General features: G+C 40.3%; 2 protein-coding genes and 1 non-coding gene across 16 annotated transcripts in view; 2 read left to right on the top strand and 1 right to left on the bottom strand.

The window, feature by feature from the left end:
• The window catches only part of CHGB (chromogranin B), a 96,106-nt gene extending 85,101 nt beyond the window's left edge, over positions 1-11,005 (top strand). For all 10 annotated transcript variants that reach the window (XM_046939544.1, XM_040698243.2, XM_046939545.1 and 7 more), the window contains 4 exons: positions 4,267-4,310; positions 5,656-5,749; positions 7,776-9,526; positions 10,595-11,005. In XM_046939544.1, coding sequence (XP_046795500.1) covers positions 4,267-4,310; positions 5,656-5,749; positions 7,776-9,526; positions 10,595-10,678 — 1,973 coding nt within the window. In that variant the 3' untranslated portion in view covers positions 10,679-11,005. The remainder of the gene's footprint in view (positions 1-4,266; positions 4,311-5,655; positions 5,750-7,775; positions 9,527-10,594) is intronic.
• MIR7464 (microRNA 7464) lies at positions 222-278 on the top strand. Its single transcript, NR_105632.1, has one exon. It is a non-coding gene; the product is annotated as a microRNA 7464 (primary transcript).
• A 3,998-nt stretch (positions 11,006-15,003) lies between the features above and the next one.
• Positions 15,004-27,108, bottom strand: TRMT6 (tRNA methyltransferase 6). Of its 5 annotated transcripts, NM_001031041.3 has the most exons (11): positions 26,989-27,108; positions 25,643-25,770; positions 25,127-25,236; positions 22,068-22,159; positions 21,896-21,979; positions 21,333-21,457; positions 20,854-21,218; positions 20,561-20,646; positions 17,412-17,514; positions 17,242-17,328; positions 15,004-16,007 (listed from the first exon to the last, which is right to left on the bottom strand). In NM_001031041.3, exons 1-11 carry the CDS (start codon positions 27,087-27,089, stop codon positions 15,834-15,836), a joined length of 1,455 nt encoding a protein of 484 aa, NP_001026212.3. In that variant the 5' UTR covers positions 27,090-27,108; the 3' UTR covers positions 15,004-15,833. The 5 variants fall into 5 exon arrangements, with proteins under 5 accessions (NP_001026212.3, XP_040552971.1, XP_040552973.1 ...); XM_040697037.2 differs by lacking the exons at positions 25,643-25,770; positions 26,989-27,108 and adding an exon at positions 22,878-22,997 and having other exon boundaries at positions 25,127-25,160; XM_040697039.2 differs by lacking the exons at positions 25,643-25,770; positions 26,989-27,108 and adding an exon at positions 22,878-22,997 and having other exon boundaries at positions 22,064-22,159; positions 25,127-25,160.
• Between the last annotated feature and the right edge of the window lie 23 nt (positions 27,109-27,131).

Genomic DNA, 27,131 nt, shown 5'->3' on the forward strand with positions numbered 1-27,131 from the left:
GATAGGATGGAGGCAGTTTGCCTCTCTGTGTCGCTTTTGGCTCTCTTGTCGAATCGAATGGCAGCCGGGATCAATGAGCTAAGGAGCTCAGGGCTGGGGATCGGTGGAACACTAACTTCAGGAACTTGCCAGTATTCCTTCTCTAAAGCAATATGTTGAAGTTTCCGTGATCTTTCCATAGGAAAAATTCTTCCTGAAATTCTGGTGACCAATGATAGTGCCAATGGCTCAGTGCAGTGCCGTTCTGGTGACCAATGGCACTGCACTGAGTCATTGGCACTGTTGAAAAGATCCGTGTGAGGATTTTAGCATGCACCCGCCGAGAGGTCTGCCCCGATTGTGGAGATAGAAGCAAAAGCCCTGTGAATTTGTTCTGTGTTATTTTCAAAGGTGTAAATAGTCTGTGTTTCTCATCCTCTTCAGTGATGTTCATCTCAGTGCTTTTGCAAAATGAATTAATCTGATTGTAACTGTCTGGGCAGGTTTGGTTCAGGAAGGTGAAGCTTACCCATAGCTGTCTGTATGGGCAGGGCAAGGGTTTTCAGTGTGTGCCCTGACTCTGTTTCCTCTGCACAGCCCCGCAGCGGTACCATCTGCAGGTCCCCACAGGCTCAGTGGGTGGGTGCTCTGCCACCTGGCCGTGTCAGCAGTGCTGGGTGATAGCTTTGCTCTGCAGCCTGGGCATGTGTGGAGAGGGTGGCAGAGGTGCTAGCTGCCATCTACAACTGGCAGGAGACCCACAGAGAGCTCTTGTCAGCTGGCACAGGTGTGAAGTGGGGTTTGCTGACTCCCCATGGACTGCCTCTCTCAGCTCTGGCAAAGCAGCTGCTTCAGAGCGTTATTCCAGGCCCTAGAATGAATCAAATACTGATTTTGTCCATCTGCACAGGCTAATGTGATGTATGTCCAATGCTGTTTCTTCTGATGCTGTTACAATAGCCTGACGCAGCTCATTGTGCAGGTCAGCTTTCACCATTTAACAAGCACTTGCTTTAATGATCCATTAACCTAACTGTAAATCTCCTTGAAGAGCTGACTTTGAAATGACAGAGCAAAGGCAGTCAGCACAACCTGAATTTATATTTACATACCACTGACGTAGTGCATGAGAAGCAGCCTGAAGTTGGCATCACTAATAGTAAACAACGTTCAGAAGCTTGTCTGTTCCAGCACTGTCACACCACAGGACAACGCACCTCACAGGAGGGCTGCTACAAAGGACAAAGTCAGGTGTTTGCCCTTATACATGTCCTGATTTCTCACGACACAAGGAGCCTTGTCAAGAAGAGGTGGAGTGGCAGATCATCCCCTCTGCTTGTCATAAGTGCAGTGTCTCCAAGCCTTAAGGAATAAGGAGAATACCTTTCAGTAGATACCTTTTTTTTTCTTCTTTTTCTCAGTAGTAGGGTCTTTGCTGCCCTTTTGTTGCCTCATTCTTGCTCTTCCTGCTCAGATGAAGAATGCAGGCAAGTGAGACTGCAACAGTGTTATCAGTGTGTAATGCGGTAGTTATTTGCATAGCTAGGTTAGTAAATAAAGTAACCAAAAACATGCCTAGTTCAGCTCTGAGCACAACTAACACTGGGGGAGTGGGTTGGCTCCGCATAGCACCATCTCCCCCATACACCACCTGGTGTTCTGGAAGGATGGCTTGGTTAGGGATGCAGTGCTATTTTAGGGAGATCCCTTCTGTGCTACCCTAGTGTGGGTTCCCTTTTCTGTAGTTGTATACTTGGGCTGGAGAAGCACATTCCTACATAGGTGTTTCAGGGAGCAAAAATAGAAGACAGTAGGATTATCAAGTGAGCTATTTGTGTAGTATTCAGATATTACACGGAATCTGGGGAATCAGTGCTCAATATCTGCTTCCTCCATGGATGGAAAAGAAGAGCTTTGCTGCTACAGAAGACTAAAGTTGCACACTCCTCTCCTTTGCAGTAAACTTCCTGGGGAAAGTATCAGTTTTACTGGTGTGGGTGTCCAATCTTTTGGCTCACCTCAGCTGCATTGAGTAAAGAGGAATTTTCTAGGGCCGCATCTACAAAGGTTGCTCCAAAAGTAATGCCTCTGAAATTATGTCCATGAAAACTGCAACAGATGCAAAGAGCACGACAGCAGTATTTAATAGAGCAAATTCTGAGCTACAAAACACTTTTTTTCAGTATAGTCACCATCATTAGCTGTGTATTTTTACCAGCGATGACCAAGAGTCTGCATGCTTCCCTTGTAACAATCTGCACCAGCAGAGGTGACCCACTGTTGCCACTGCTGAAACACATCACTCACCCCTCTCTGTGCTCACACCCGCTCTTTGGTCTCCAGAAACATTCAGCAAGTGTTGGTGAATACCAACAGATGCAATTTTTTCAGCACTGAGGAATTCAGTTCCACACCTTTGCTCATATACCCTTCCGTGTCAGATGTCATTGTGTTGGGCTGACCCTCTGCTGCCATCTGTCACGTGGCAACAACGAAATGTAATGGGATATTGGTGGGAAGGTTCAATCTCTACTGCCATACCACCAACACCTGCCTTTGACATCCTGGGCCAACATAATAAAGCAGGAGGCATTACTTTCAGAGCAGCCCTACTGACGCGTGTTTTTTGCTGTTCACAGGTCTACGTTTAGCCAATGTATCAAAATCCATAAACTTATTTGCCATAGCTTGAGCTGCCACTGCACCATGCCCTGTGTCCTGGTTTCAGCCCAGATGGGATTAATAGTGCACCAGTGTTTGGTTGGTGCTGAGGGGCTGGGCTACTTGGCATGGCAGATCTGCCACCATGATAGTGTGGGGAAGGGGCTGGGCTGCATGTGGCCCATGGGCTGGGAGCTGGACCTGCCAACCATAAGGTAAATTGGCTTCTATTGTCTCCATAATCTTTGTGTTCATTGGGTCCAGTACTATCCTACTTGAGCAGTATTGAAGGGATGATACTTCTAAAAACTCCAGAACTGCATCCCAAGCTGTGTGTTTAGGTATGGCAGTTATAATAAACGTAGTAAGTCTGTGAAGCAGTGATACAATAACTCTTGCTTTTACCTACTCGTGGCTGGCAGAGTTGTTTAACTTCAGTAAATCTCTAGGTGGGTAAGACTTGACAAAGTTTATTAATGCCTAACAGACAAGCACATTAGCGAGCTGGAGACATAATAAGAAAAAAAGGACAGACTCTTTAGCAGGCTCTCTTGTGACAGGACAAAGGGGAGCGGTTTCACACTAAAAGTGGGGAGATTTAGACTGGAGATAAGGAAAAAGTCTTTTACAATAAGGGTGGTTGAGGCACTGGCACAGGTTACCCAGAGAGGTGATGAGTGCCCCATCCCTGGAGATATCCATGGTCAGGCTGGAGGGGCTCTGAGGAATCTCATGGAGCTGTAGGTGTCCCTGTTCAGTGCAGGAGAGTTGGACTGCATGGTCTTCTAACTCTAACAATTCTATGACAATGCAGCAGTGATGGCAGAAGAAAAGCAGCCTGAAGGTTTTGTTTACAGCAGGTATACTTTGGACCAGCAGTAGAAGTGGTATGGGGAGGTGTTGATTACCTGAAGTGTCCTTATGATATAGAGGAGTTGTACCACTTCTTTGTGCTTTTGTTTTTTTTTTGTCTTGTTTTATTTTTTTCCCCACTGATATTTATCTTCCTGTTCATTTATTGAGCTTATAATGGACCACTTTGTGAATGGAAAAATCCAGTTGAGACAGGATTGCTCCAGAAGGATTAGGGCAGTAGTTGCTTTTCATCTTTGAAGTGGTCTCTTGCTGGGGAGATGGTCGTGGGGCAAACTAATCCCCTGAAGAAGGTGAAATAGGTCTCGATTTGGGAACAGTCTTTGTTTCCTCTTCTTTCACCACCAAACAAGTACATCTACATGAATACCCATTACTGTTAGGTTCCATTCTTGGAATTTGAGTGTTGCTTTCTGTTTGGGTTTTTTGTTGTTGGTGGTGGTGTTGTTGTTTGTTTATTGTTTATATTCTTTTAGCACTAGAAGTGTTGGTGGCCCTGCCTCTGTGGCAGGGGTGTTGGAACTTGATCACCTTTGGCATCTGTTCCAACCCAAGCTGTTCTATGATTCTCTCCTGCCAGGGTGAGGCTCTACACTGCTTTCCCATTCTGAGGAAGAAAAGATAAAATGCATCTGATTCACTTACCCTACCAACCCAAAGTTTAGGCAGCCTTAACATGCTAAGGACTTCTGTCAGTGATATTTATGGTCCTGCTAGGACTAATGAGTCTGTAATAATTTATTTTTCTTCCAGGTGTCAGCACAGTTCCAGTGGAAAAAGACCATATGGAAGAAATGGTGAGTAGCTTTAAGTCAGAGCAAATTTCAAAAGCTATCAGTCATATGCTCCCCAGCATTCTGGCTCCTGTTTTCTTTTTAAGTTCTCAGGGAAATGTTTGTGTTTTTTTTTTCTTTCTTGGCTGTTGTTTTTTCTTTTTTTCCTAAGGGTAAGCTTAAGCGATCATCAGTGGTGTGAAGCTCAGGGTCCCCTTAGCCATCAATGCATTTGATGAAAACAGAAGCTGGCTTCTTGTGTCAGAAACTCAGTGTTTTCCAGCTGCCTGAAAAATGATCTGAGATATTACTTGATAGTACATGTAATCAGACTGTAAAAAGTGAAATGGTAAATTAGGAGTAAAGTATAATAGTAGAAAATGTCTACAGTTGTTATGTAATGGCCTTTCTAATACAGTCTTTGCTTGTTCCTTGGAAAGAGGTTCTTAACCTGTTTGATTAAATCTACTGGCTGCTCTCAGGATTTCTAATCTGACCTTACGGCCTCTCTACTGGTTGATAGTATGGTTATTTACATTAGTAAACAGCTGTAAATAACTAAGAACAGGGAAAAGATAATCAGCCATATGTATATTTTCTTGTCTCCTCCCATCCAGTTACGCAATTTATCAACCTAAGGAGTGTCTTGGATCCAGAGATCTGAGCACTTGCTCACAACTAACAACTCCAAACTTAAAAACCATTTTGGATGAATTTGTGCAGAAGAGCTACTTTAGTGGGCAGTTAGGACTAAAGGTGGTTGTGCCATTTTCAATGCATTTCCTCGGCGTTTAGATGACTCTCCAGTTTAAATGCAAAGTACAAATAGAGGTGGTGCTTTAAAGCACATACCCATCCAAGAAGACTTGGATATTCACAGAGTAAACTCCTGAAATAAATTTGTGGAGCGTGTTGCTTTTAAAGGCATTTTTCAGTTTACCCACAGCCCAAGCAGTACCTTTGCTTGGTGCTTGTTTGGGCAGATCCTACTGGATGATCCTCATATTTTGGATGTATTGTGGTGGTGTTTTTTTCTGTTGGGGTTACCACATGTTGTTGGACTCTCCTTTGTACAGAACAGGATGTTTAAAAACATAGAAAAGGAGCCTGTCATAGAATCTATGATTCTAAGAGAATAAATAGAGCTAATGACTATTCTTGTACTAATATATAAGTGAGGAGCAGAGCACTTCTTACCCAAATGCACTGGTAGAGCTGAGGGTTGCCCCAAACTCCATAAGTAGTATGCTAAGCTCATAACTACTAACCACGAGCTTTAACCCTAAACTAGCTTTGCTTACTGACTAGGTCAAAAGCAGGATTTCTGTTTTCACCATGAGAATTTGTTGTCTGATTTTGTTTCTCGTAGATAACACAGTGCATAGTGGAGGTTCTATCCAATGCTCTGTCTAAGCCAAATGCCCCACCAATTAATCCTGAATGCAAAGAAATCCTCAAGAAGGGTAAGTAAAACCTTATCTGGACTCATGAAAGAAATTTGATATTTGTTTGTAAACTACTATTTTCAAGAGAGATGAATGATTTTAATCTCACGTGTAAGAATAATGTATTGGAAGTTACGTACTTTGTATTATTAATCATGATGTGCCAGTCTTTTTGCCTTGCCTTCCACAAGTCCATCATCTGAATTTAAGTTCAGAATGTCTTAAGTTCCAAGTGCAAACAACATGAATAGTCAGTTTTTTTTTTTTTTCCATTTCCCAATCTTAGAACTGATTCTGCTATGGGCATTGATTGATTTGTTTTTACTTCTAAGACTAGCATGGAGTGAGAAGGGCAAGTTAGAAATATTCTTAAAAAAGAAATGTTTCAGCATTAGACTCTCTGGTTGGTAACACTGAGAAAACCAACTTTCAGATGGATTCTGTCTAGTGTTGGAGTGAATCTATTGCCTCCTAATTTCAGTGTCAGAATTCCTGTTTCCCTCTCTTAATACTTTCTGTCTCAAAGAACAAGCAGTCTTATCTGGTAACGGTCAGCAATTCAGGGATTCTTGGCTGACATGTGGCTCTGCTTCAGCCACCTGCAGCTTCTCAGAGAACTTAAAAAGCTCCAGTCTAGCCTGGGAAATCAACAGGTGCAGCCAGTTTCTGACCAGGTGCTGAATGCATCCCAGAGCATAGGAACTGGCTTCAGCTAACCTCCTTTTACACCAATAAGGTACCCAGTGGCAACTGAATCCATGCCCAGCTCAGCAGAGGGACTCTTGGGCTGTAACCAGCCCGGAAGCGATTAAATTTGTTGTGCTGATTCCAGAGGTCTGGAGACATGTGCTGAATAGTCCCTTTGGGAATCTTATTTTCTGATGAGCTTGTTCCTGCAGCTGCCTCAGTGTAGAGGTATAAGGCTGTGTGTGAAATGTGGTGGACACTGTGCCAAACTCCAAAATGCATGTTTTTTTTTCTGCCCAGTATATGTTTATTTGACTACAGAACAATAAAAAGGCTCTTTGAACTTACCTGCCAGCAAGAAGCAGTAATGAAACTCATCCATCTCATGCTTGTTTATAGAGGAAATATTGTGTGGCTGTAATTCATTTATCAGAAAAGGATGGGTTTTGAACTTTAGGAATACATCTATTGGTATCTGTCTAAGCCCCAAGTTTCTACTTGCTGCTGAATGTCATTGAATGTCATATGGCAGTGTTAGTTTCAGATAAACCTGTCTACTTACCATCTTCTGGTAAACAGAAAATTGCTCATTGGAAGGAGAGAATAAGGATCATGTTTTTATCATTATACAAATATTCGCCAAGAACATCAGATAATGAGAAGCTTTTTGTAAAGAATAAGCTATTTTTAAATCTGTGAAGCTGTTGTCTGAACCCTTTAGAATTTGTCATCTATTTCTGATGTTATTGAGGCACAAATGAGGTGGAAATGCCTTCATAGAAATATATTGTTACTGTTGCAGTCAGTCAGACTTGTGTTTAGGATTTTCATAGTAACAAAAGGTGCGTGATTTGATTAAACATAACAATTGCAAAATAACACGTTTATTTATGTGCAATCAGCTTGGTTTTACTTTTGCTAAAAGCTTATTTTTACTACTCCTCATATATATATTTTTTTTGTAGCTTGAAATAAATGTGTATTTTTTGTCACTAAACAAGTGCAACAGCTATGACCTGACATTCGTAGAACTCCAGATCTCATTGGTTTTTAATGGGAGCGAGAGTTAGTTTGATTCTAAAAATGCAGTCACAAATAAACAGAAGAGCCAAAGAAAAAAAAAATGATTCTGGAGATTTCCGTGGGACTTCTAAAATGCTTAACTAAATGATAAATAATGAATGTTTTTCCAGGCAAACGTACAAAATAGATGAAAACAACAGTTTTTGAAAGCAGAACTTAAATCAGTTCTTTCCAAATCTTGCTACTTTGGGGAGCCAGTTATGTATGTAAACTGAAACAGCATTTCATTGGAGAGTTCATTTTCTTCATTAGGCTGGTTTTGTTGTTGTTGTAGGTGGTAAAACTGACAGAGAGAGAAGCGAAGACAAACAGCTTGAAGTGAGGCATTTGAAAGAGCCATCAGAGTTTGAAAACCCACACTCTGAAAGTGTGGAGAGGGAACAGAGTCAGGCAGAAGATGACTCTAAAAAGCGCATGAAAGGAAGTGATGAAGAGAAGCTTCATCCTGGGGAAGGTAACAGCAAGGAAGATGAGGAGGGACACCACGTACCTGTTCACGAAGAGAAACTTCATACAGAGGAAAAGAAACACTATCAGGAAATCAGAAGAGAGGAGAACAGCTACCACAGTGAAGAAGAAAGCAGAGAGAGCAAGCAAAGTGACGGAGAAGACGACCATGCTGTTCTCAACAGGAAGTCCCACTCTGCAGGCATGAGCACAGAGGAGGGCGCTGAGGAGAATGATCAACGCCCCATGGATCAATGGCATTCAGAGGAGGGAATGCAAAGTCCTCACAAAAGAATTCACGAAGGTGAAGAAGGAGAGGCAGAGGAAGAAAGAAGTGAAAAATACCACCTGACTGAGTCCAAGGGACGTGATTTCTCCCGACATGAGGAGCGTGAAGAGTCTGATGAGAGTGAAGAATTGAAGGAAGAAAAAAAGTCCTACAAACCAAAACGTTATCATGGGAAACACAGAATAGGTGATTCCTCTGAAGAGAATAGAGGCCACGGTGGTGAGAAAGAGGAACTAGCTGAAGAATCAAATGCAGAGGAGTCTCATCTCTGGGACAAAAGGAATAACCATCAGAAACACCACCACGAAGAATCTGAGCAGCAGCATGAAGAGAAGAGTGGTTATCGTGGGAGGCATGGGTCTGAAGGTACAGAGGAGAAAAGGTATGCGGGCCAGGGAAATGTGGAGTACAGAGAGAGGTGGCAGCAGAGTGAAGAGAAGAGCCAAGAGGAAAATAAGAGGCATCACCACAGCGAAGAAAGTAATGAGAAATGGCGTGAGGAGAGGAGTCACCATTCTGAGGGAAGGGCGTATCGTGGAGATGAAAGTGAGGAAGAGCTAGACAGGTATCACAGTGACAGCAGCAAGGAGAAGAAGCATCATGCTGGAGGAAGGTACCGCTTGTGGGACGATGAAGGTGAAGGAACACAGAAAGTGTACACTCGAGAGCACAAAGGGCAGGCCAGAACGCACTACAACACTGAGGACAGTGTAGAGCAGCAGCACTACCCTGGTGGCAGTGATGAGGAGGAAGAGGAAGTAGAAAAGAAACATTACAGCAGTGATCAGATAGAGAATGAAGAGGAGAATATGGAACAAGGAGGATATGAAGAGAAGGAAGAGTACAGGAGCCATCTCCCTTCAGAGAATGAGAAGAGAACCACAGCATCCTACAGCCCTGTATACCCACTTCTGTGGTGGAAGAGCCAGCACTTTGAGAAAAGGAACAGCGCAGGAGAGAGGCTTCCAGAGAGTAAAGAGGAAGGCAGGCCCACCTTGAGTGAGAAGAGTCCTTTCCCTGAATACAGTGACTATGACTGGTGGGATAAAAAGCAGCTCCTGAGCGCTCTGAACCGTGGACGCTCTGAGAAGAGGAATCTTAGCAAAAGGAACAGAAATGATATGAAAAGGCAGTATGACAAGATGGATCAACTTGCACAGCTTCTGAATTACAGGAAGAAATCAGCTGAATTCCTGGAGTTGTACAATTCTGGAGAAGACATGAAGAAACGTCACGTAATCAGGAATGACAAAGGAACTCTGAACCAGAGGTCTCTGACAGAGGAGGAGGTATGTGTACAAATGTTTCTCAGAAAAGGTAGTGGAAGCTGATTTTACATGCACGCTTCTAAATCTGTTCCCAAGATGGCTGGTTAACTGTGAGTGGAAAAAACACAAAGGAGATTAAGTCATGTTAAAAGCCAGATCTTCACTGATTTAAAAACGTTGCTGTCTTAGAATGAATTTAGTGGAGCTACCCCAGGGCACAGTTCATAAAATAAAGACAATGTGCATCCTCATTAGCTTCTATCTGCTTCAAGACAAGGAGAGAGAGGAAATTCTTCCTTTTCTCTAGTGCCTTCACAGAATAAAAGAAAGATGCCCATTGCAACAGGAGCAGGGAGTAATTAAGCAGGCACCAGTTGGTGTGTTGGGATGTTTAACTCATACAGCTGGAAAGTAAGTGTTACATTTATCGAGATTCAGCTGTCCATTGGCTTGCTGTCCTGTCTGTAATTGCAGAGCAGATCTGGGCTCACACTCACGTGCTTGATCAGTGCATATAGTTCCCATGTATAGGAATTTCTCCACTGAGAGCAGTGGAGATTTGATAGGAATTTATGTAATTTAACCACGTTTGCAAGTTATCACAATAAGCGCGAACTGACTGCATAACTGTTTTTCCCTTACAATCTGGCAATTTGGAAGATTTCCATTTACTGCACACCATAAGCCAGAACCACTGTGAACATAAGGTTGTGGTCTCCTAAGGACTGAGGGGCTTTCACCTGGGGAGATGTGACTTCATACTTCTAGGAGTGGCAGCTGTGAGGTAGCAGGAAGTTGCTACTAATAATGTTTTTTTTATAGCTGAAAAGATCAAATTGTAGCTCAGTCCAGCTCTCAGAATGAGTAGCTTTATACTCTCCCCAGCACTAATTCAGTTAAAAGCATGAAATTACACAAATCCCTGATGCGTGTGCTGCACTACCATTCACTTCTCTGCCCCACAGCCTGTCTAGGGACCTGTACCCAGCAGGAGATAATCCTCAGAAACTACCTTTGTCTCTGGTTTTCATGCAGCAAAACATTTGCTAATATTAATTGATGTGTTAAACGTCCTTTTTGTTTTCACAGGCAAAAGAGCTGGAAAACCTGGCTGCTATGGATTTGGAGTTGCAGAAAATAGCTGAGACATTTAATAACAACAGGAGAGGCTGAAGATGATCTGCTTTGGTGTTTCAAAGCTAGGTGTAGCTGTACTCACAATACCTGTATTTTGTGGTAAATTCACTGCCACTGGATTGTTGTTTGCCCTAAAAACAAGAAATACTACTTACTGTCCACTATAGTGTAGTGATTTATAAAGCTGGAAATGTCTTTAATTTGCTATTTTGCTATTGAAATTTGAATAGCGTGAATTTTAATATTATAACCTTTCATGCAAGGCAGATATTTTTAATATGCTTGTGGAAATAATTGTGTTAGTGTTCTTCAGAAATATATGTCTGAGTTTGAAATAATAAAAAGCATTGATTTTGGAGCAAACTTCCTCCTTGCTTATTTGACTCAGTGGGTTATTTCTGTCTAAGCTCTGTGAGGTGAATAGGTTGTGTGCAGAATGTTGACTTGTGGTTCACTATTATTTTTAAAAGTTAGAGGGAGTCTGCCTATACCTTTGATTTGCCAGTTAGCAGCAGCATGAAGCGTAAGGAAGAATCCTGATAAATTTGCTGTAGTAACTCAGAAATGTCCTGTGAATAACTTAGTTCTGTAAATTAGTCATTAAAGAAACAAAAAGGTTGCAATACCACATAGTATGTGGTAGAAGCAGGTAGCGTAACAGTGCTGCAGAGCCTGTGCCCTGTGTTTGAGTGATGGCAGTTTTGCACAATGTGAGTATGTCAGCAGCAGTAAGCTGAGAGCAGGATATGTTCTGTGTAATAAACTGTACAAGATAACAAATAGTGTGTGAAAGGAGTAATTTGGTAATCGTGTAATGTTATGAAGCAGTAAAAGAAACAATACCATGATTAGTTTTAATTACTCCAGATATCTGGGGTTCAATTTAACTCATCCAAATGTGCTTTTTTTTTTTTTTTTGCAGACTTTCTGCTGTGACAATGCTTTTGTATCAGTTGCTTGTGTAACACCACATGCAAGAGGTGCTATACAAAATACTCAGCTGAGCAACATTATCAGTAAATGTGCAGTATCTCTCATCCCACCTTAACCCATTTAATCCACCTGCTCGTTAAAACACAAATATGCTCTCCATTTAACAGTAAGGCAACATGCAATGAAAATATTCAGTGAGATGCTGATCTGTGAACTGTCTGAGCATGTCTGTGCCTAGGGATTTTGGTAAGTGCTCTCATATGTTTCATTTTGTTTGGTTAAGGTATAGGAAGACTGCGACCTCAGAGAAGGTGAAGAGGTTTAACTTCAGTAGGTCAGTGATTTCACCAGGCATTTCCAGTAACAGTAAGGAAAGTTAGAATGTGTCCCAGCTGCAGAAATACTGTGTTTTTTCAATGTTCAAGACTCTCTTAAAAAATTTACAGTACAGTAGATACAGTAAATATTGCAGAATGGTCTCTTTTTTTCTGAGCTGGTGCAAAAGAAAACAGATCTGTGCATACTTAGAAGCAAATAACCTTAGTTGTAACACAGAAACCTTTCTAAAATTGTGCAAGTGTGTAATTCTTGTAAATGATTATTTTTTTTAAAAAGCTCAGCTTATACAAATACACATTCATGAATCAGCAATGTTTTGCTTTTTGCTTAAGCACTTTTGATGTGAAAGAGGTTGCTTTAAAACCAGGTGTCATTTAGTGGGCTCTAAGAGCTCTGACAGCCCTCATCTTTCTCTGTTCTGCTGAAGTTACTCTGTGGGGCTGACACCACTGCAAGCAGTGGGAGTCAAGCAGCTGTTCTGGCTGCTTCTGCCTGTTCCATTTTTATCTACACACTTGCATTGCCTCTTCAAGACTTCAATGAGTAATGCTAGAATACTTCTTTTTAAACAGTCCTTCGATACCATTTATATTAATTTGCATTTTTAAGAAGGTCTGTTGTATGTTTTGGGCTTTGAAGCTGAATGATAGACCTTTAAACAAGTATTAGCAAGATGTAGAAATGTGTTCCATATCAAATGAAGCAGAACTAAGTGGCTTTGGCTTCTGAGTGTTTCCAGTTCCTGGTGTGCGTACCCGGGGGAAATAGTAAATTTTATGTGTACTTCTAGGAATACACAGCAATGGAAATCTTGGTGACTACTTCTTTCAGTCTGCTCCTATGTTCAGCAAATTTACAGGGAGAAAGCAGTTCTGTGATTGAAGATAAAAGAAGCAGCAGCTACCCAGTCTTGTGGTAGTGATACCTTCACCAGACCAGGTCCTGACCCTGTCAGATGTTCTTGTATTATAAAAGCTGAGGCTTGAGAATTTCAGTTGCTTTTAGAGACTGGATACTGCCAGCTGTTAGAGGAAAGCTGAAGGTCCTCTGAGGTGTAAAACAGCACCTGGCTCTTGTTTGTCACCTTCATTGTTCAGCTTAGGTGAGTAGTTCAGGAGATAGAAATGCAGGCAGATACACAAAATACCCTAATTTCCAGACACCAAAACAAGCTGCCCCAGTTTGGCTAAGCTGAATGTAACCACAGCAGAGATGGTTTTGCTGAACACACACAGCAGTTAACATAATACAGCACCTCAGCAACAGCTGCTTGTAGAGCATGTGAGACAGAGTGATGGAAGTTGCCCTTGTCAGGCAGTCTGTGCAAGCCAAGTCCTATACCTCACCAAAAGAATGTCTTCTGTAGAACTTTAAACCAGCCATCTTTGGTTTAATATCCCTGACCTTTCTTCATTCTTTACAAGTCATTCACTAAAATTAAATTAGGCTTGTTTATGTTCTGTGTCTCCAGAAATGGAAGTTCTTGAATCTAGCAACACTCATGTTTCTAAGCTGTGTGTCCAGGTATTCAACCATCATCTTTCTTTTTTTCTCTACCTCTTCTTTTGTCTTTGAAATGTTCCTTTTTCCAATTTATGTTAAAGATTTTACAGGATGCAATTCATTTGTTCCAGATTTTGATTACTTTGTTACTTTCTAAAAGGCTTCCTACAGTTTCATTCAATCATTACTTTGCATTTCAACCTTTCTCTTTCCATTACAGCTTTCAGGATGGTATTGTGTTTCAGCTGAACTGGGAAGGTTAAATCAAGATGGACTGTTCCAATAGTAATATAAGGAATGTTTCATCAGTGTGAAATTAACAATTTGAGATATTTTACATGAAGTGCTTGATACCTGGTTTCTTACTATACTTCAGTATTACAAGCATTGCAGGACATTATTCGGTACTGAAAGACTGACAGTGGTAACGCATGTGAGATGAAGTCAGCTTGTCTTTGATCTATAGTAACTTTCCAGCTGTTTAAATTCTGTTTTTCCTCAAAAGTTTTTAACTATACAAATAAAACATCCAACAGAACTTTCTTCAAGTTATTAACTTGTCAGGTTACACATGATAACAAGTAGGATTTAAAACATGGTACTGCTTAGGCCTAACTCTTACTGTGCAACTACTGTGGTTCTGTGACACCCAGGTACCAACCAGCTCAGTGCAGGTGGCAGAGGATTACCTATGGCTGCTTTACAGGTAAGTAAACTCTAGCAGTTTTCTTGGATTTTTTTTTTTTTTTTTGGTCTTTACCTCCTGGCTTACAGCCATTTCATAATTTTCCTGCCTTTATTAGCTTTCAGGCTCCTATCCTCAAATCAACTGGCTCCCAATTTCATCACACAGCAGGTGTTGGCTTGAAAGTCCCAATTCACCTTCAGCATTCCTGTGAAGGAAAACTTTTCCAACCTCTTCCCCTAAAAATTCTTGGGAAAAAAAAAAGTTGAGAAAGGCAGCTTTCAAGGAAGAAAAAAAATCACAGTTACTAAAAGCCACACCAGATTTCTACTCCATATGTATGATTTACAATATTTAAACTGTATTAAAAGGTAATGAGGGCAAAGTACAACAGATCACTGTATGCACAGGAGTGAGGATATAGAAGAAAAGGTGAAATCTACAACCTTCTGATTTTTTCTATATAAGTAATGAGAAAATCTTTTCATAAAAAAAAAAGGGGGGGGGGGGGGAAGATTGGAAGTTTCCAGAAAAATGATAAGAAGTTGAAGATAGGTACACTAAAGTTATTCACTCAGGAACTCTGTAGCTGCTTTACACAAAACATAACCTGTTTTCATTTTAAGCTAATAGTCTCCTAAAAGAGCATTATTATTATGAATGTAGAGAATTTTACAGGTTTATGAAGTCAAATCACTTGATCCCAAAGCTCCAAATTCCAGTCAGGTAGTAAAGTTCAAGAAAGGAAGCCTAATCCTGCTGGCTCTGAGATCCCACGTGTGCCTTGGGATCCCAACCAGGGGTTGAGCACCAAGGGTATTCTTTCCCAAAACCTCTGCTAGACCTTAACTAAACTCTTAATTTTCCCTCTTTTGAGAATTAAACAAGAAAATAAATCTCATTAGGAAAAATATCCCACAGTTTAATTAAAATGGCAAATGCAAAGGTAAAAAAAAAGAGATACACATTATGAAAGAATAGAACTGTAAATAAATAAACATACATACGGCAGCTTTCAAAATGGTCATGTCTTAAACATAAAAGAATTAAGAAAATGACAGGTAACACTAACAGATATCGTTTAAGTGTTTGGTATTTCATTTACTAACATACGCTTTCCCCTGTATTTATTTCAGGAAACACTGAGTCATTATGTGAAGTTCTAGAATTAGCGTTGTCTTTTTATTGCTCCTTTGGAAAGGAAAATAGTTTTTTGTATTAATAATTTTTGCTGCTTATGCTGCTTCCTTAAATTACTCAACACTGCAGGGCTCAGTGTGTGAAGAGGGAGCAGATCACTACACAGAATGTTTTACCCTGATTTTGTTCTAGGAAAATGAGAAACAAAATTACATGTATTAATTCAGACTCAACGTTTTAAAAACTAGGTAATCTTATCCAGTTTTGGCAACAAACAAAAGACAAAGCATCAGTGAAAGCGCTCGTGTCCACGTTAACTTCTCAGCCTGACCATCAAGGCTTCTCTTTCAAGTTAGTGTGCTTTCAGTGTGATGTCTGACACAGGTTTGCTTCCAACAGTTTATCTTCTCATTCTGACCACGTAAACTGGTAAGGAGACGCACTTCTCCCTACCACATAATTCTTCTGCTTTTTGTTGACTGATGTATGACAGGTCCTATTTCTGTGCTGTCAAGAGCACAGAAACTGTACCTGTTATTTTACTAACCACGTATCTCCTGAGATTTGAAAAACAAATCAATTCTCCCACTGTTAACAACAAAGGTCTTGAACTTTGCATCTTTTAGATGACGGCTCTTCCATCTTCAGTGCTTCTAAATTGCTGGAATCAGATTTGCCCTTATCCAGCACAACAGTTATACCAGATAGAATGTACCCTCCGCCTCCACTCATTGTCAGTTTTGGATGGCTTCGATCTGGTAGGACCTTTAAAACAGAAGAAAAAAAACTGAAAACCCAAGCACCTGTGAGGAGTCATGCTCTATGTGCACATCAAATGGTGTATTTCAGTTTACAGTATTTGTTCCAGCCACGACACTTGAAAAGTGCATTTACCTTGAAAGGGCAAAGTGCCTGCATATCAGAAACCACCTACAGAAACACCTACTGTCCTACTTCTTCATAGTATTACCAGCAGAATTACAAATTCAAGGCTCAGACACCTGAAAGTCTCGTTAATGCGTTCAGAACTCACGTACTTTGTGAGATACCACAATGGGTCCAACATACCAGCAATCCTTATGTATCTGCTATTACTGTAAGACACAGCAGTGAACTAACACTTTCAGCTATTCTTTTCTGTAAGTCTTCTCCTGTTTTGCTTCTTTCTTCCTTTGACTGCCCTCACAGGTCTAAGCTGATTTATCTGTTTTCAGGAGGTGACACTGTGTTGTTCCTAGCTAGGGTTTCCTAATATTCACAAAGTACTGCACCTGGGCAGAATAAGCCTTGCCAAGCCCAATGTGTGAACATCCATTTGTCCCACCATCGTTCTTGACAGGCAGTAACTATGGCCACCCTTGCCTTAAGTCGACCCCCGTATAATAAGTAATTCCTTATGGACTCCAGAAGCCTATGGGTGAGGAGCAAGCCAATACAATGCAAGAACCTTGCAGAAGGGTGAGCTGCTTACAAATGAGGTGTGCTTCTGCTCTTCATAGTGGGGAGGGTGCTCCACCTTTATATACACCTTATTTGAACAAAGTTAGTCAAATCAGTATTTTTCACTATGGAGATGGTCCCAGACCTGAAATTCCTCCTTTAGTTCCAGGAAACACATTACATGAAGATAACTTTGCAGGTCATTACCATTCTTGCACTACAAAAATCTTTTAAGCTATCCAACCAACTAGAAATTATTAAATATAGTGTGCAAGAAATATAGCAGAAATATTATTTTAGATTGTCAGTTATTATAACCCCCGAAGCAGTACAGTTATGAAATTTTTTCAGTGTGCTGCCTTTCTATTTCTGCAAGTATTTCAGTGAATTGCTTTGGAAGTAGAAAATGAAGTATTTCTGTTCAAAAACCACTGCCATTTCACATTAAAATGCTCCAGAGTATTTTCTTGCTACTGTCCTGTAAACAAATGCATGAGCTTGCATGTAATTTCAATCTATCCAAAACACATTTTGCTTCCCCAAATGGTGTAATCCTTACCTGGTAGCTTCGTAGCCATGTTTCAGACAGCTTTAGGTTAACAACACCACCTCTTTCCCTCAGCTTTGTGTAACACTCTAATAAGGGCTTAAGAAAAGAAATAACAGTTTATATGGCAATATAACTTCAAGCTTAAAGTAATAACAGCTAGTGTACCATGCTCTGTTTACCTCTTTATATTGGCAGTAGACAACAAAAGGCCGTGAAGGAGCAACAAACTCCAGTAAAGACAGTAATAGAGGAGTGGGATGAAACTTGCTGGCTACAAGCAAGCTGTAAAAGAAATTTCATGCACATTAGTGTTCTGCTTCTTAAAGCCTCTTCATCAAGTGACATCTTCCTAGTTAGCACAGCGCATCAATTACAGCTTAAGTGTTGCTCATCAGCATGTTTTCAGGGCTCTAACAATTCCCCAAATATAAAAACAAATTATTTCCTACTTCCATTATTAAAAGGATAAAAAGCTTGGATACAGTACAGACTATTGAACACACTGCAGAAGCACTCCTTTCAGCTATTTTCAACTCTGCAATAATCCTTACAACCCCAAGAACTTTAATACTGCTTTTATACCCCATGACAATTGTTATAACATTTTTTTTTTTTTTTTACTGCTAGTTGTTCCTTAGAATGTAGCTTCAGTCGTGATTCTTTAAACTCTGTAATCTTCACTAAACATTTATGTAAGCTGTTATTCAAAGAGAAAACAATTCATGAATGGGCATGACCAGAAATCTTTTTTAAAAAGAACTTCCATCCTTGACAACTTAAAGTCTTCGTATTTTAATCTTTACCTTAATGTTAATATCACAGTGTAACTTGTATTTACAGATGCTTAGGGTTCCGGATAGATACCCAGAGTTTTAGTAAATAAAGTCACTGCTAAACCTGAAAGCGTTAAGATGGTCAAGAACGGTTAAGATTCAAGTAGTTAACAAGTTGTACTTGTGCAGAAAATAAACTGCTTCTCCACTGTATGGATATATAAGAGGACCTGTCAATCAACAACTGTTCTCCAGGAGAATGCACAGCACTGGATGCTCTGTCAAACTTGCCTAATAAAATGGAGGTAAAGGTGTTAAATTCTTTTAAAAACACTAATTAGAGATGAAAGAGTTATTTTGCAGTTGTTTATATTTTGGTTTTCTGTTGGACAGATCCGTTGCAGGCTCCAGGTTTCCCTCAAATCCAAATTGCAAAATGACTGTGCTCAGTAATTAGCCAAGTGGACCATGAGGAAATAAGACTCCAAACCATATTCCAGAAGGGCCTGGCCTGGGTACTGTACTGACACTGAAAGGAACTCTGCCAGACAACAGGAAGGTAGGAGAGAGATGAAGGGGAATGTGAGAAATCAGGTTACGTTCTTTCATGTGGCAGCACACAGTGCTGTCAGCAGGTAGTCTGCTCAGTCTAAAAATTAACGTAGCGGACAAGAGAGGAGAAGGAAGAGGTGGAGAAAAGACACAGAAGGTACAGAGAGGCTATATGATTTAATTCTGAACACAGGGATACTTTTATAGTATCAGAAAAATGTGATGATCCATCACTGCCTAGTGCTTTATAAAACAAGAACTGCATCCCCAATAGATGCCTTCCTTCTTTCCCCTCAGAGACATACATCTGCCTTTAACTCACAAATGAAACTGATAAACAGGTCTAGTACAAATACTCTTACCATATAACAGCAGAAAAGAAATATAAATCTTATTAAACTTATATCTTCCACATTAACCAGTAAACGTTAAAGTCAAGGTCTCAAGAAGTAATCTCCTAAAGCTGGTGCTCATCTTCACCCAATTACTAGTTTTCCCTTACTCTGACAATGTCTTATCCTTTCTCCCTATCTGTGATGTTAGAAGCTTTTACCTATATTTCCCCCATTTCTCTCTTGGGAAACAAAACAAAATTTGGACTTCCTCACCTGCTATTACTCCCATGCCAGCTGAGTTATTAGTTTGAAGCACTTGCTTTATTCCATGCCAATTTCTCCTGCCTTAGCGGTACATACCGTGTGGTTGTTGACCTAAACAAATGCAGGGCTATACATGGTAGATGACTACAGAGAGGGGCACTGCTTTCAAGCACCCAGAAGCTTCTTCCCCCCCCACCATACTCAAGACTTCCTCGAGCAAGTACTCACTTCATGTATGTGATTTATTACACCCTTCTTGCTTTACCGACAATCAAAAGAAGAAACATTCATTTGTTTTTGAACTCTTGTACAAGAGACAAAAGACTAACGAGGCTTCCTTGAACTCAAAATCAACAACTAGATTCTATTTTACACTGCAGGAAGAATCAGGTAAAGTCAAACACTTTTTTTCTTTGCCAAATCATGCACTGATGTCTGTTATTCTAAGATGTGCAGGAGAGAGCAGTAAAAACATAGCAGAATGCTGCCACTATTCAAGCAGTTTAGTGGTCGTCTGCAGACATCGCTGGTGATGCTGATGGCAAGGAGACAGGCAATGCCTTTTGCAAACCTTCATCGTTTTACCACTTCAGAGAATGCAGAATGACCTGTATCTGAACTCTCACAGAGCAGCCTAATTCTACCACCTAACCATGCTACATGGAATGTACTAAAATACAAATGAACATTAGTTAAATGACTCCTTTTCTGACTATATTCTTATAAGGAAGGAAGAATATGAATGCTATTAAATAAATCAGTGTTACTTAATTAAATCAAATCACTTCAGCACTTTCTCATGAAATGAGAAAGAAAGTCACAGTTTCAAAATGCTCTTATGTTATTGTGGGGCTGAACTGCTAGGAATTTGTTCATTATATTTCTTCTAAGCCTCTGATACTAAAATCATCAGGGAAATAATTTGTTGGGAAAAAAAAAACCCCAATCACGGCTAATGCACGTAAAATGAAATTAAGTGGTTTTTGTTGTTGTTAAAAAAAGAAAGTAATTTATTTTAAAACAAGTATTGTTCTAATTTAGTAAGCTTAGGACCTCAAGTTCATTTTTACAGAAGAGAATCCTGTGATTTTTATCTGCAGTCATTTAATATTAAATTCTACCTGGATTCTGTTTACCGTGGAGTAAAATGCATGTATTTTTTAGATGTTTACTCATACCTAGTCAGGAAACCATCAGTTTTAGATCAGGCAATCTCAAACACTTTAAGTGATGAGAAAAATAAAAACCAGGTGAGAACCAAACGAGACCCAAGACACATCTGGCTTGACTGCTTAGCTACTGAATATTAAGAATTAACATATTTTTATAGCAAAGCTTTTATTCATTTCAAAAAGCAGTGATCTTCTATAGAGGCACTTTAAACAGAGCAGTTTTCTGACTCACCCATCTGCATTCTTCTCTCTCAGCAAAGCAGCAGCTTCTGTTAGCTTTTTCGTTCTCTCCCATTGTTTTCTTTGCTTTTCTCGAACCTTCGAACAATAAAACATTTTGTGCTTTAACTCATAACCACCACTGCATGAACTGAATTTTCGTTTTATGCACCTTAGATGGCTCAATGTAAGGCAAGTTTTAAAACTCAATTTCAACACCTGAATAAGCTACACTTAGGCATGCCTGAAATCAGCAACACTGTATTGACATCATAAAACTCAAATAGCCATAATCAATAGCCTTACATTTTCTTTGTTTTCTCTTTCTTTGTTCTCTTTAAATTCTGCATCCTCAGCATTAATGTCCATTGTTTCCTGCTCTTCTGTTTGGTTGATCTCCATTGCTGTTTCAGCAGAAGATTCCTCTTCTGTTCCCTGCACAGAAGTCTGCTTCTCATCAACCAGTCCATTTGTTTCTTCCTCTGTTAATGCAGTGTCTTCAGGTTCTGAAGGCAGAGTCTCCAGAGACAATGTCCCACAGAGAAGACTATCCACTTTGCTGAGAGGAAATTCATGAAGATTATTGAAAAAAGGTTTTGGAAATCCAAAACAACTGGTGGCAGCTCTAATGGGTCCCCCTCCTGGATACATCTGGATGATGGATCCGTAGCCTTCAAAAGTGAAAAAAAAACATCTTGAAGTAGTTCCTTTTAAAAGTATCGAAACCAAGCGTATTTCTTAAGTTTCAAATTAGCCCCCGTCCTCTGTGTTACTGTATGACTTACCTCCCATTCGCTCCATCACAGCCCCCAGCACAAGGCCTGCACACGTTTCCATTACAATCATCTTGTTGCCAGCACGGACGTTTCCTAAAGTAAGCATCTGAGCTAGAGTGTCATAACGCAAATGGCTAGAAGACAAAGGGTTTCAAGAAATATCACATTTGTTTTCTTAGAATTGGACATATAGCTCAACAGAGGCCATAGAAAGGAGGTTGGGGAAGGAGAAGGAAAGAGGTTTGAGAAGCATTAAAAAAATAAATAAAAAGCAGGTAAGAAGTAAGAGACCTCTAGACATGCAGAGAGCCACTGCCGACAGGTAATCAGCAAAATAGTGGTGGCAGGGAAGTGGTAAAAGCTGATGCTGCATGCAAAAGAATTTTTTTCTTCACTACAGGAGCATATTGCTTCATTTGCTATATCACATTATTTTTCATTAATTTATGGTTAATCCTTCCATTAACAAGAAAAAGAGCAGTATTATATACTCCAGAGTAATATTAAAATATTTTTTCAAAATATCCCTATCTTTGTTATCATTCAAGAAGAGAATGAAAATTAAAACTTACATAATTTTGCCAGGTTCCCTTGCATAATACATTGTTGAAAGAATGCGAGTGGATGGTTTTACAATTGTAATAACTGCCTCATATCTGTAAGAAGTACACAGCAATAGCTTTACTTCAAGCACAACGAAATCAGGGACTGCCACATATTTTCCACGTTTGAAAATTCACTTACTTTTTTTTCTTCTTCTTTATGTATTTATCTTGAGCAAATTCTGTTTTGTCTCGGAACGTTGTACTGTTCTCTATTAACTGTTGAACAATTTCCTTAGAAGAGACAGTTTATATTTACTACAGCTGGCACGTATTTCTCATTCATTTCATATTTACTGGGTGTTTTTTGTTTGTTTTTTCTCAAATAAGCACAAAAAATTACTATATACGTTCCTGTACTGGAAGAAAAACTTCTACTGACATTAATGGCAAAGTAAAATTCTACTAATCAGCCCGTCACTACTTCAGCTCTGTGAAGCCTCAGTACCTACATATTTTTATCTCATGCTGAATATGAAGGAGACTACCCTGCTCGCTGTAGGTGATTAGCTGTCTTTAGTCACACTGTAATTAGAAAGGGACAGAGTCATGCCTTTTGGCAGTTATTACGGAACAGTTAACATATATTCTAAGTTCTCAGTTTAACTTTCACCACTGGGTACAGCCATGTAAAACAGTTACTACGTCCTCAAACAGAAGAAGAAACTTGATGTCATAAGCAGTATTTACTCAAATCTAACTCCTTCTCTGGGTCTCTGACTTCAGCATCTCTGTTTCTGAGGACGTCTTTTGCATATATATACTTTTTTGTCCAGACCACTTTAGTTTTTCTTCTCTATTCTGGCTATTTATCAGGCATCTCCCTTGCTCCACTTAATTACTTCTGTCTTTCAAATTATGCTAGGCTCCTATACCAGCTCCTTGCAGGACATCAAACTCTTCAGCATTTGCTATTTCCTACTAATACTCCTAGTACTTCTTTCTCCTCTACCTTCCAGATTTTCCCAGATTTCCAGTTTTTGTTTCCAGGTCTTGTTCCAATTTCCTCCCTTTGCCAATCCAACTCTCATTTCTCCTGCTTTCTGGTTCCAGCTGGAGTGATCATTAAGACCTCCAACAGAAAAAAAAAACAAAAACTTTCATTGTTCAGATTTGTCTTCATGCCCGCAAGATAATCATAAATGCTGTACAATGCTGTTTTGGTTGCTGTGATCAAAGCAGTTGGACTGACAGAATTCTGTGTTCCCATTAAACATGCATGAAGAGCAGCAGTGTAATCTGGCCTAAGAGGAGTTTGGAGAGGCTGGTGGTAGGAAATGACAGGAGGAGTATTTTCAGCGTGGACAGCGCATCTCCTGCTGTGCTTTGAGAACTTAGTCCAAAATGCAGTGGTGCAAGTAGTTTTCACTTGCTACTTTTTCAAGCCTTTGAAAACTAACGATGTGTTATTAAGAGAGCGAATCAGTGCATATTTTGTCTTATTTTTGGAAGAAGTTAAACGTGGTATTTAGTTTTTTTTTCCCCCCCTCCAGTAAAATTTAGCGAGGAAACCAGAGAATATTCCTGTAGGGTAAACATAACAAGCTAAAGGCAAGCTGCAGCACTTTGCAGTACCCCAGGAATACTACAGTCTAATATCACACACCTATCCCTTGGGATATGGGAGGAATTTGGGAAGGTGATGGGAAAAATCAAAGCTTATTTCACAGAGCAACCATCTCTCAAACTAAGCCTGCATCACTAAGCCTGAAGGATGGGCAGTGACTTTTTACACAGCCTGATAGTGACAAGGCAAGGGAGAATGGCTTTAAACTAAAGAAGGGGAGATGTAGGTTAGGTGCAAGGAAGAAATTCTTCATTCAGGGTGGGGAGGCCCTGGCACAGCTGCCCAGAGAAGCCGTGGTGCCCCATATCCCTGGAGGGGCTCAAGGCCAGGTAGGATGGGGCCCTGGGCAGCCTGAGATGGAGGGGGCAGTCCTGCCCATGGCTGGGGGTTGGGCTATAAGGTCCCCTTCAACCCAAACCATTCTGCGATTCTGTGGTGATGACAGGCATGCCATTCACATACACAAATTCAAATTTTACCAGACATTCATGGAAGGATAGTGTCTATTGCTGCTAATATAACAGTCTAAAATGAATATTCAGAAACCACAGTTCACAAAGTAGACTATTTTAATAACCTATATTATCAGTACGGTAGATGTACAGCACAGACATGCAGAGGACATAAAAGACAGAGTGACCTTCTGCCACAGAACTAATGAGAACTAACAGAAAATGTCAAAGCTATCAGACTCATTAGTACATTCTTATCAAAGAGAGAACACCAAGAGAAGCACAACTATGGAAACAGAGGAAATACCATTCTAAACTCCTCGGACTCATCCATTATTAAGCTGGCAAAAGCAGAACAGCTGCTCTGAACAGCAGCAACAAACAGCAAAGCACAAGGACAAGATGAACTTGGTGTAAGCATGAGCAATTTCTTATCTTTCATGAGAAAGGATAAACCAAAGATGAGAGAGAATTTTGGCTGACAACATCTGCAAAACAGAACGTGCTGCAATGGTTGCATAACATCTAAGAAGGCCTCACTTCTTGTGGATTAAGTGTGGGGTATAAACCAACACCTTTTCTAGAAGAACTGATCTCTTGGGAATATTCTTAGCTTTTGAGGTGCAGATAAAACACATGCATCACTGTTTGGTAGGCACCAGCCTAGAGGCATACTGATAGTATGCATATTAACTGATGACACTACGTAATGAATACGTGTTTGTCCATAATCCTTCACTACATCTTTGATACTTTTATTTTAATACGTCTGTATTAAAATAAAATGTCTGGACAATTTTAATACGTCTGTAATACAAAAGAAGTATTTTGAATTTTCTGAGAAACAAACTGAAGAAGTGATCATGTGAGTTGTATTTCCTTAGTGGCTAATTTTTCTCTTACTTCTATTGTATTCCTTTATATATCTGTTATGACTCTTAAAACGGTAAAAATTCATACTTGACTTTCTATTGATAAAGTTGTTAACCCTACATGAAGTTTTCCCAGAAAACAGCTTTTGCATTTTTGTAAAAACAGATCTTTAAGAAAAGCACAACTCAGGCAGAAGAACAAAGAAAAAGCACTGAAGTCTATGCGCCATTAAAAAGAATAGCCTGTTCCATAAACTGAAAGATAACCATCAAGGTAGCACAGAAATGACACCAAAACCTTATTTTTTACCTGTCCTTTGATACCCTTGTCCTTCAAAGCCTTTATGTCATCATGAGTCAGTTTTTGAGACTTTCCATCGTCAACTATGTTACGATTATCTGTACCTGCTTCTTTGGTTTCTAAGAGAAAAGGATATAGACTTGTAAAATCTAGCTCTAAGTACTTTTCAGTTGGAGAAACATGATTTTAAGTTTCACAGAAAGCAGCCCTCTCAGCATTAAACCCACATGCTTTGTGCTCTTGCCAAGAATCGTGTAAGCAATCAATTAACACGTAAGATATGTCTTTCTCTATATATTCACCCAAATTAAGGTTCCAATTTTTTCCCACATTAAGAAGCGTATTTGTTACAGGACAACTGGAACAGCAGATCAAGGCAAAAACATGCACTTTTATGATGCAAAGAATATAAGTAACATAATTTAATGAAAAATTAATAGAAAGCTTTCCCATCATCTTTGGTCTTATCAAAGAATAACTTGTTAGTGCTTTTTACCCCAAGCATCAATCAATCCTCTGTAATACCTGTGGTAGTCTCTTCCACCTGTCGCTTTGGCTGGAGGTTTCCATCACTTGTTACTTCAAACGTAGTTCCATACACATGTCCAATGGCATTATCCAGATAGAACCCCTGCTTCTCAAAAATAATTTTTCTGAAATAATAAAAAAGTTAACGATATTTAAAGCCTCACTTTAACCATGCCTGAAAGGCCAGCTGACAGGATTTGAAAACCCCCAACAGCTGGAAGTCAACTCGATATGTGCCCGTTTTAGCCATGCCTTTGAAGCAAACCAGGACAAGCATAAGAAATGAAGTGCTAACTACCATTAACCACAGCACCACATTATGCTGAAACTGGTTAGGAAAAGAATGAGAAACTTAAATTCAGCATACAGCACGAGCAAAGTGTTTCCAGTTCACAATAACTCTGAAATAAGAAGTAAAACATGGGGATATAGAACTTAAATTGTACAGCACCATTTCTGACATGAGAAACAAAGCATGCAACCACAGATACTGCCTACTCTTACTCTCATTAGATTACAAACAATGACAGATTAACACAGAAGTTATTTCATTCCCTATAGCAATATTTACTCTTTTACTTTATTCTTTCTTCTCTGATGGATGCTTAAACAAAACTAAACTTACGGACTGAGATTCACAAGAAGGGATGTGGCAGGGATGTCCTGGCCAGGCTCTGCAGGCCAACAGAGTAACCACCATCTGAAGAGCTACAAGGGTTAACTGAGGAACCCCTCTGGTACCCAATTCTTCTGCTCAGCATAAAGCCCCTCAATAACCAGCACTCCCAGCTTCATTTCCTAGGCCTTGCCAATGTACAATACCTTGCAGGCTCCAGTAAATCATAAGGCCAGAACACCCAACACTGAGTTCTACGCAGCGGTCTACAAACTCATCTGCTGCCCTGGGAAGAGCACAGGGCTGCCCCTTGATTACAGCATTCCCTGCTGGGGTACAGGGGCTCCCTGCTATACCTGCAGGCCTAGAAAAGGGAAGCAGACTTTCACAGCAGCACCGTCCCGCTGCAGCTGCTCCCTGCGCTGCTACAGAAACAACACTGCCCCTCGCAGAACGCACCGTGCACAGCAAGGGGAGCACAGCGACAGCATCTCCAACCTGCTGCTCTTTCTCAGCTCTTCAGTTGGCATCGCTTCGACAACGACACCTCAGCTACCTTTCAAATTCGTTACATCTCTGTAAAAAACGCAACTAAATCCTCGCTACTTTCAGCCGCAGGAGGCCAGACGGGACTGAAACCTCCCAGAGCTTTAGCGAAGAGTCCCACGGCGTGACGACCACACGAGGCTGCAGAAGGATCGCAAAAGAAAATGGAAAACCGCCTCACCTCTGCCGCAGCACAGCCACAGCTTTGAAAACATCACCCCGCTTCAGCACGGCGCAGTCCCCCTCACAGATTCGCGGACTCAAACCCCACTCAACCGCCATGGCCAGCGATGTGCTTGCCGGAAGTATGTGCTCGTGCCGGAA

Source organism: Gallus gallus, chromosome 3, assembly GCF_016699485.2.
Source record: "Gallus gallus isolate bGalGal1 chromosome 3, bGalGal1.mat.broiler.GRCg7b, whole genome shotgun sequence".
Lineage (NCBI taxonomy): Eukaryota > Metazoa > Chordata > Aves > Galliformes > Phasianidae > Gallus > Gallus gallus.

Bases quoted from the DNA above. Each gene is read 5' to 3' on its own strand.
- TRMT6 (NM_001031041.3), bottom strand. From the start codon at position 27,089: ATGGCGGTTGAGTGGGGTTTGAGTCCGCGAATCTGTGAGGGGGACTGC. The intron at 17,515-20,560 runs GTGAGTCAGAAA...TTTCTTTTACAG, and splicing joins AGAGAGAAGAATGCAGATGG to CTTGCTTGTAGCCAGCAAGT. The intron at 16,008-17,241 runs GTAAGGATTACA...TCTGTTTTAAAG, and splicing joins CATGGCTACGAAGCTACCAG to GTCCTACCAGATCGAAGCCA.